This window comes from Equus quagga, chromosome 13, assembly GCF_021613505.1.
Source record: "Equus quagga isolate Etosha38 chromosome 13, UCLA_HA_Equagga_1.0, whole genome shotgun sequence".
Lineage (NCBI taxonomy): Eukaryota > Metazoa > Chordata > Mammalia > Perissodactyla > Equidae > Equus > Equus quagga.
The window spans coordinates 78,014,687-78,024,019 of record NC_060279.1 but is presented as its reverse complement, the minus strand read 5'-3'; the positions used below and the strand labels follow the sequence as shown (position 1 = coordinate 78,024,019).

General features: G+C 55.5%; 1 protein-coding gene across 2 annotated transcripts in view; it reads left to right on the top strand.

Moving 5' to 3' along the window:
- Positions 1-2,888: 2,888 nt before the first annotated feature.
- Positions 2,889-9,333, top strand: part of C13H16orf95 (chromosome 13 C16orf95 homolog) — a 45,027-nt gene continuing 38,582 nt past the window's right edge. For both annotated transcript variants that reach the window (XR_006891444.1, XM_046680892.1), the window contains exon 1: positions 2,889-5,883. Coding sequence is in view for 1 of the 2 variants with exons in the window: in XM_046680892.1 (XP_046536848.1) it covers positions 5,856-5,883 (28 nt within the window). In the remaining variant the exon portion in view is untranslated. The remainder of the gene's footprint in view (positions 5,884-9,333) is intronic.

Here is a 9,333-nt window from a genome sequence, read left to right as displayed (position 1 = left end):
TGATGTAACCTGCCTCCAGTGTTTGGGCCTATACATGGTTTCCACTAATATGACTGGAATAATCCTGGGCTGTTGGCTGCGTCTACATTGGCCCCTGTCTCTGGTGTCGAGTGGGGCCCCAGGGCCTGTGGGGTCTGTCCAGCTGGCAGTGGCCTGGGTGAGGGCTTGCACAGCGGTCATCCAGAGTCCGTGCTATTTCCCACTCTCACGTGCCCCTAGCCACCTCTAGTTCTCCAGCTCAGTAGGGAGTGTGCAGGTGCCAACCCAGCGCCACTGGCCTCCCTCTACGGCGGAATAGACAGGCAGCTCATCAGGGGAACTTCCAGTTAGTTCATTTGGGTGAGAAAAGGAAAAGGCTGAAAGCAGTGAAGGCAGTGTGATTTTGATACAGACGTCTCAGTGAGGAACCGAATGACCCAGGTTAAGGACTGGCTTTGCCCGGTGGTGCCTGACTGGGGAAGGTGGCAGTGGACCTAGCAGCGTTTTGGATGGTTTCCGTCGCTGGCACCACCTGCACTTGCCGCTTGGCTGCTGTGAGGTGGGGTCAGTGTCTGTGGGACGGAAGGGCCTCAGGTGCCTCTCCACATACGGGACACACTCTGCTCTCTGGGGCTCGATGGGCAGCGATGTGATTGGAGACTGACTGGAGGTTTCACACGAGTCACTGGAGAGTCTTGTGTATCGGGGCTGAGTGTTCACTGCAGGAGGCTGTTGCAGGGGACCTTTCTTCTCGGCCAGGGGCCGCAGGCCTGGCAGTGTCCAGTTACATCTGCTCCCCGCCCCGGCCCAGACCCCCACTGCCTGCTGCTGACTGAACAGGGCTGGAGGCTTTGTGGTGGTGGAATTGTTTCAGAATCCTTCCTTCCTCAGTCCAGACTGGGACCTCCCTTCCTGGCGTCCCTCTGTCTGGTCTGCTGGCTCCCTGTGGCTGCCCTGCTCCTTCTCTCCCGAAGGCCCTGGCCTGACACCAGGCAGCTCAGTGCTGGTGCCTGCAGCCCTGGAAAGTCCTCCTGGCAATGCGGAGGGCGGCAGAGCACACGCAGTGGTCTAACCCCAGCCAGATGCAGGTGGCCTCCATTCCCGCGTCATGCAGAAGGAGCTCAGAGGCCGAGGTGGCATGCCAGACTCCCTCCGAGGATGCGGAGCCGTTCACTGCTGCAGCCCAGACGGCCGAGCCCCCTCCTCAGCCAGCCAGTCCTCTCCGCCTGACACCACCGAGGGGCTGGTGTTCCATTTGTGGGCTGCCCAGGTTTGCTCACACTGCCACTGTGAGGTCACTCTGTAGTGCTCGTGAGCAGTGACAGAAGTACAGAAACCTCGGTCCCCTTGTCATTTGGTGGACTTGGTCACAGGAATCTGAGAATTTCTCGAGTTCCTTGTGACCACGCTGTCGGTACACACCTTGGTATGTAGGAGAACCGAGCAACCTGAAATCTGACTCAGTGCTTGGGGAGGGCGACCTTGTTAGTTTGGTACCCTCGTATTCTCTTTGCCACTTTCATGCTCTAACTCTTGAGGATGCTGACAGGAGCCTTCTCACGTGACCCTCCTCTGGCTTGAGCATAAAACACCCCATTCATGGTCAATCCCGGTGTTAACATAGCTACCTCTGTCCTTTTATGGGAGAAGATCTAGAATGTGCTTTGACTCCACGTCCTGACAGTGTTTAGAGAGTAGAAACAATGCCGTCAGTCTGCCTGATAGTGTGACTGGGAACGAGAAGGTGGCAAATGACTGGGCTGGCGCTGGGTCATCAGCCGCCTGCAGGCCAGCCTTCGGGGGGCATGGGTGCTGGTGGGGCTCCAGCAGGAAGGCGGGCCCTCTTCCCATCCTTCCCGTGCTCACAGGGAGGCCAGGCACAACACACGAAGGGCTCAGAACCTTTTGCTTTTTCAGCCTAATTTTACTTTTGGTTTTTATTTGAGATCATATAGCCAACTTGGCGAAGAAAAACATTTATGCTGTTTGATCTTGAAACGCCATGCCCTGGGAAGAGTCCTGGTCACTCAGTCATCCACTGGGGTGTGCCGGGTGGGGCTGGGGCTGGGGAGGACTTGAGGAAGCAGCTGCTGTGAGCCGGGGCCCCGACACTGTCACTGGGCATGGTCACAGGAATGACTGTGCAGGGTTGTTTCTCCATAAATCAGTTTTTGAAACCTTGTTGTGTGCTTTGTTGTTTCTTCTGGGATGTGATTCAGATGCAGGCTGGGGCCTTAAACATCCTGGGCTCTGGATGCAGGAGGGGACACTGTGGGAGGGGGCTGCGGGCTGAGGGAGGGGCCTGGATCGCGGATGGGAGCCTGCGCTTCGCACACCTAGTCTCAACCTGTGAAGTTTTGATTTTCCATCATGGAACAGAGCGGCAAGTGAGCCCTTGGAACTCAGACCCCGGTAGGTCCCTGGATCCCTCCCTGTGACCTCAGCTGACATGTGTCCCCATCCCCATGTCACAAGGTGGCCCTGAGGGAGTGTGGGCCACTGTGGATTTTCTTAGGCTGAAGTCGGTGAGTTTGCCTTCTCTGAGAGCAGGGTAGACAGGGCAGGCGCTGTGCCCTGTGGCTGGGCTTACAGCTGAGGATCTGAGGTATCTTTTTTTTTTTTCCTGTTTACAAAAGTAATATTCTTGTAAAAAATTCAAATATTTAACATAGAAAGTAAAAGTACCTCATGTTCCCATCCAGACGGGCCGGGAGAGCTGAGGGGTCGCTTAGCCCCGCTGTCCCTGAGGTGTCGCACTGCTGCTGGCTGGAGGGCGGCCTGGGTCCCTTCCCACAGAGGGCTGTGTAGGTGGCATCTCCCCTCCGCCCCCTCAAGAGGGGACTTTGTAGCCTGACCTCTAGTGGGGATTTAGGGTCACTGCATCTGTGCGTGAGCCCAGCCAGCAAGGCGAACGCTGCAAAGAAAGAAAAGCCACTTGCATAAAGTTTTCAGACCTACCCCCACATTTTGACCTGAAAATCCAACAGTGATAGAAGGCTGCCACTCTGGCTCCTTCCAAGAATATGGTTTTCAGACCCCGCACAGTCGCTGGGGACAAACGCTGTGTTCATGGGGGAGGGTGGGCACCTGGCACTCCCCTTCCCACACCTGCCGGCTCTTGTGCGATGCCCGGGCCCTGCTCTGCCCTGCCCTGGGGTGAACAGGTGCTTCTCGGTGAGCAGAATCAGAGGGGAGAGGCAGCAAACCGCCCAGGACACGCGTGGGGGCCCCACAGGGAGGCCTAAGAAGCAGCTCAGGTGGCCAGGTCCAGCCCTAGATGGTCCTGCTCTCCCCTGTAGGCACGTTTACGTGCCTGCAGGCCAGGCCAAGCCGCAGACCCAAGATGCTCAGGGGGAGCCAGGTGTGACCGCAGTGCTCCTCAGTCCTGAGCCCTGGCTGCTCATTTGAGCGGGGCCTCTCCCCTGGGCCCTCCATCTCCATGTTTGGGGCTGGGTGATTCCGTGCTGGGGCTGTCAGGTGCACTGTAGGGCACCCCGCAGCATCCCTGGCCTCCTCCATCGTGACAACCAAACGCCTCGACGCAGCCAGTGTCCCTGAGGGCAGTCACTCGTGGAGAACCAGTGCAGTACCTGCACCTCCATGCCCCAAACAGGGTGCTGAGCCCTGGGGACACAGCGGTGAACAAGTGGCAGGGTTTCAGTCCTGCGCAGGTTACAGCACGGAGCATCCCCAACGTGGGCTCAGGTGGCCTCCCCTTGACCCTCAGCGTCGCATCAGGGTGTAGTCTATCCCCAGTGCAGTAAAGGGTCAAGGCCGAGATGGAAGTGGGCACAGGTGGATCTGTGGCGCCTCGCTTGGGTGACGGCTGGCCCGGCGCCTGCAGGGCCGGGATGGCAGGTGAGGCGCTGTGTCCTCACCCGTCTCCTTCTCTAACTGGGGGGATATCACTCCCAGAACCTCAGCTGGGGCCCAGGACCCAGGTCTTGGCAATGCTCCAGAGTCGTGGCTCCTTCCCAGTACTGGGGCCACCTCACCTCATGCATTTCCTCTGGCTCCTTGTGGTCAGGAGGTGGCGATGGCTGTTGTGCAGCACTGTCTGCCACTCGGGCCAGTGGGATGGCTCCCCATGGGGTGAGAGTGGGGGCGTGAGGCTCAGGGCCACCAGGAAGCTTAGCAGGAGCGAGATGCCTGCCCAGCCCTGGCATGCTGGACTATGATCTCTGGGGACAGAGTTTGAGCATTCATGGTTTTGCCAACTCCCCAAAGGATTCTGCTGCTGCATAACAAACCTCTCCTTTTCTAGCATCTCTTGGGAAGAGGATTCCTGAGAAAGTCCCTCACGGAACTTTTTAAACAAGTAGCTGTCCTTTGCACTTTAGTGAGAAAGGGTTGAGCTGTCTTTTTTTTTTTCTTGGTTAGGTTTTTGAGGTATAATTTGTGTTTTTAGTGTGTGTACATTTCTTTGAGTTGACCAGTACATACAGCTGTGAACAAGCACCTTAATCAAGATATAGAATGTTCCGTCACCCTCAAAATCCCTGATGCTGCCCCTTCATGGCTGTCATCCGCCCCCCAGCCACCCCTGATCTGTTCTCCATCCCTATAGTTTTGCTTTTTCTGGAATGTCAAATAAACGGAATAGTACAGTATGTAGCTTTTTTAGTCTGGCTTCTTTCATTCAGCAGTGCTTCTCAGCCTTCTTTTTCATTATCATCTCCCTCTAAGGAGTCTTTTTAGACTTTTTTTTCCTAATACTTTCCATGAAATTTTAGTACCACAGGTACACTGTTGATATGTACTGTGTGCATTTGTGTGGGTCTGTGCGCATGTGCACACGTGTGTGCTTGTATTCACACAGGCACAGATCACACAGTGCCCTGTGGATAGAGTGAGGACCAGGGCTTGCCCTCTGAGCCCCCTGGGAGCCCCTAGACTTCTGAGCAGGCTCAGGAGATGGCTCGGCTGCCCTGTTGAGATGGGTTGTAAGCGAGGAAGGCGCAGGTGGGAGGTCCCCGCAGGAGGCTGCTGCAGGGGTTCTGTTAGAATTGACATGGCCTGGGAAGTGACCAGAGCCTGAGTGAGGAGTCATGGACGACTAGACTGGGGTGGGGGGAACAAAAGAGAAGAGCTGGGCCTTAGAGCTGATTCTGCTCTGGCCTCTGTGTGCACTGGCCCAAACGGTGGCTAGGGGGCTCCACCTGCTAGTGGCTCAGGCCTGAAGCCCACCTCACAGAGCTGCTGTGACCACTCAGTGGACAAGAGGTGTGCGGATGCTGGCTCAGACGGTAGAGAAGGGAGCCCTGAGCCCTGAGCGGACGGGCAGGCCGGCCCTTCTGCAGGCAAGTCGTCCAGAGAGCCACTGTGCGCACCCCCATGGACCAGGCCTGGGAGGCCGGCGAGGACCTACACCCAATTCCTGTCCTTCTTAGGCTCCCTGCAGGATCCCAGACTGGGAGCTGACCCCGGAGGCTGCCTGAGCCTGGTGGATGGCCTTGTCGCCATGGAGCTTCTCCCGTTGCCAACGTTCCACAGTTCTATTGGAAGCCAGCTTTCCCAGGGCGCACCAGCGCAGCACACAGGCATGGAAGCCCTCTTGTCCTAGAGGACGCTTCGGGGATCTCAGGGAAAGCACTAGGATGTGGGTGCTGGGTGCCCTGGGGGGCGGGGCTGAGATGGTGACAGGCATTTGGAAATGAACAGACACTCCCAGAGCCTGGCTGGCTGGCTTGGGCAGAGCCCTTTCGTAGGACTCTGACGATGGTGAGGATGACAGTGACAATGGCACTGTGTTCCCTGGCAGATCGCAAGACACAGTGAAGAAGGGAAGAGAGGCCAAGATGCTGATGTTACACAGCTTATGGAAGAGGGAACGCTAGAATGTCACTGTCGGAGAGGTGGGGAGCATAAGGGCAAGAATGAAGCCTGTGACCCCAGGAGGTAAAGGTAAGGTTTAGGGCAGCAGAGTCGCACGGGATGACGTCCACCAGGGGACTGGTAACCTAATGCAGGGCCCTCGATGGGGTGAAGTGAGAGTCCTGTGTTGAGGTGCCGTTCACACACAACACAATGACACAAGTCAGCAGCGCCTGGTGTCACCCGGGCTGGGAAGGGACTGCTCAACCTGAGTGACCTTGCTCAACCTGAGAGATGAGGGACACGAAAATCTAAAAATCACAGTTCTTAGATTTTAAAAATCTTTTTTTTTTAAGATTGGCACCTGAGCTAACATCTGTTGCCAATCTTCTTTTATTTATTATTTTTCTTCTCCCCAAAGCCCCCCCAACCCAGTACATATAGTTTTATATTCTAGTTGTAGGTCCTTCTGCTTGTGCTATGTGGGACGCCGTCTCAGCATGGCCTGATGAGCGGTGCCACATCCATGCCCAGGATCCGAACCAGCAAAACCCTGGGCCGCCAAAGCGGAGCACACAAACTTAACCAGTTAGCCAGGGGGCCGGCCCCTAAAAATCACATTTTTACTTAACCTACAGGAGCTAGATTTGTAGAACTCCTTTCAAATGTCTGTCACAGGTCAATTAGGCAAGGTTATCCTGAAATAACAAGCCAACTTCAAAAAATCACAACTTCTTTTAGCAGTACGTGCTTTCGTAGTAACATTCTCAAAGATATGGAGGCGGCAAGGTGTAGATGAATGTTAGTGGCAGTCCTCCAGACGTGGCCCTCGGGGCAGTGCTGTGTGGTGGCTGGGGTAACACTCAGGACAGTGTCCTTTCTGCAGGATGGCCTCTCCCCTGCTCTCTGTTCACCCACAGGGCCTTAGGGGCTGGGCTGTGACCCACCTCTTGGGGGGGGCACTGGGCTCTTTGTCTCAGCAGCCAGCTCTGTCAAGTTGCACAGAGGTGTCCCCAATCTGTCCCTAACCCCAGCCTTCCCAATGCCTGGAGAGGGTCAATGACAGCTCCTAACTGTGGGGTCAAGTCCTTGTTTGCAGCGGATGGCAGGCTCCTTTCTTTTCCCTCTGCAAGGAGGTTCAAATCTTTGGGAAACCGAGAGTCTGGAACAAGGGGCTGAGAAAGAACATCCCACACCCCGTCCTGGTGTTCCAAAGCCTGACATCAGCCTTGCCTGCTGCCCTGCGTCCTGCTCCTTTCCCTGCATCTGCCCAGGGTTCTTAAAAGCTTTCGTTAGCACTCACTCGGCCTCATGCTGCTGCAGCCTGCCACCCTCACCACACGCAGGGGTGACCGGCGGGATTCCACCTGTGCCACCAGCTCTCCGAGGGCACAGCTGGCCCTGGCTCTGGGCTCTGTCCCAGGCTATGGCACAGATGGCAGGCAGCATGAGGCTTTGTGACAAACCCCTCCAGGCTGCAGGCGACAGTTGGGGGGGAGGCGGGAAGGGGCTGTCTTGGTTGTGGTTCCCCCGAAAGCCGACCCCAAGATGAGAATCTGCAGGTAGGTTATATTGGCGAGATGATCACGGAAACACAGGTAGGCAGGTAGGGGGTGAGGTGGGGAGCGAGGGACCAGTACAAGGGGAATCATCAAGAGGGGCAGCAAGCTGGGGCTCAGTCTTGTGCAGACGAGGGGCGACAGTGTGGAGCATACCCGAGTTGTCCCGCCTGCAGTGTAGAAGCTGGGATACATCCACCTTCCTGTCACTGCTGAGGGCTGCTCTCAAGGGCATTCTTCCCTCGCACTCCTGACCTGCCCCCAGACATGAGTCAGGAGAGTCTCTGGTGACCAGTCATCAGGCACTGGCAGCCATCAGCATGTGAGAGCGTTGCCAGGGGGATGGAGAGGTGCTGGCTGCAACTGGCTCCACGGCCTGCCTCTTCTCCATCCTTGTCTAGCCAGGTCGGATGGTTCCCTCTAGTCTGGTGGCTCCTGCTGCTCAGCTGTCAGGCCCTTGCAGCACCACCAGCAGCCCAGTGTGCTCCTGGGTAAGTGATATAAGGTGGCCCCTCTGAGCAGGCGCAGGCCCAGGCCCGAGTGTGTGATGTGGCCAGCGGAGTGCAGGCTAAACGCAAGCCCCACTCACCTCTCAGCCAGGGACCCTTGGTTGGTGAACCCACTGCACAACTGCACCACAACTCCGGGACTGAGAGCTGTTGCTCTGCTCCCCCTTCCCCTACCTGGAGGCCCTGGAAACAAAAGCCAGGCAGACTTGGCAGCCACAGGCTTTGCTGGTCCCAATTCCCTACCCTGAGGCAGTGGCAGCGAGCCAACCTCTGCATGAAGTGGGAAGGGAAAGGGAAAAAATGATTCTGCCACACTCATGTAGTGACAGCTGACCTGCAACTGTTCACTCCGTGCCTGCCTCTCAAGCGCTTTTCAGGCTGTCTTCTCTCCTCTTCTCAGGCTTCCTTTTGGATGTGCCTGATCCACACAGTAAGAGGTAGGGCCAGCACTGGGATTGGGCCTTGTCACTCTGACACTGCGGCAGGGAGCGGGGCTCCTTTGGATCCCCAGCCCTGGAGGTGATGGGTTTGCCCTCCTGGCTTTGAACACTGTACACATGGAATCATACGCATGCTTTGGGGTCTGGCTTATCTGTGTGCTTTGTGCACATTGTTGTGGATTGTGGTTGTGTGTTCTTTCTTATCATCATGTAGTGTTCCTCTATGTGAATATGCCATAAATTCTTTTTAAAATCTTTCCTCCTATGGATGGACATTTGGGTCATTTCTAGTTTGGAACTGCTAGAAGAAAGTTGCTGTGGATCTTTTTGTCCATGTCTTCTGGTGGACATAAGCTCTCATTTCTGTTGGGTGTATACCCACATGAGGAATAGCTTGGTCACAGGGTATTCATATGTTTAGGTTTTGTAAATACTGCCAAACGGTTTGCTAATATGGTTGTATCAATTTCATGAGCAATGTATGAGGGTTCCAGGTGCCACATCCTTGGTAAACTTGGTATTGTTAGTCCTTTTAATTTTAGTTACTCCTTTTAATTTCTTGGGGGGGATGGGGATCATGATGAGCTATTCTTGACATGAAATGGCAAGGCAGTGTCCCAGTGGTGAGGACCCGAGCTTCCACAGGGGCACAAGCCTGTCTTCTACACTACAGCGATATTCCACTGGGCTCAGAGGGATAATGGAGAAGGCAGGGAAGCCAAGAGAGCTCCACAGCGGGTAGAGGTGAGACAGCCATAAATAAAATGCTAGGCTAATGGCGAAATTCCCAGATAATTTTGTCATTAGCTATTAAGAGACCAGTGATGACGTTATTTATGCACACGCATATACAGGGGGTGGCGTCTGAAATATTCACCAGCTAATATGATATGGGCACTGCCCCATCAACAGGGCTGCCGGCCAGGAGAGCATGCATGTGTGTACTGGCTGGAAGCTCAACCCTGTTCATAGGTCATGACCTTCCTTGGTCATGACCGCAGTTAAATAACGGAGCCAAGAAACCCGAGCAGG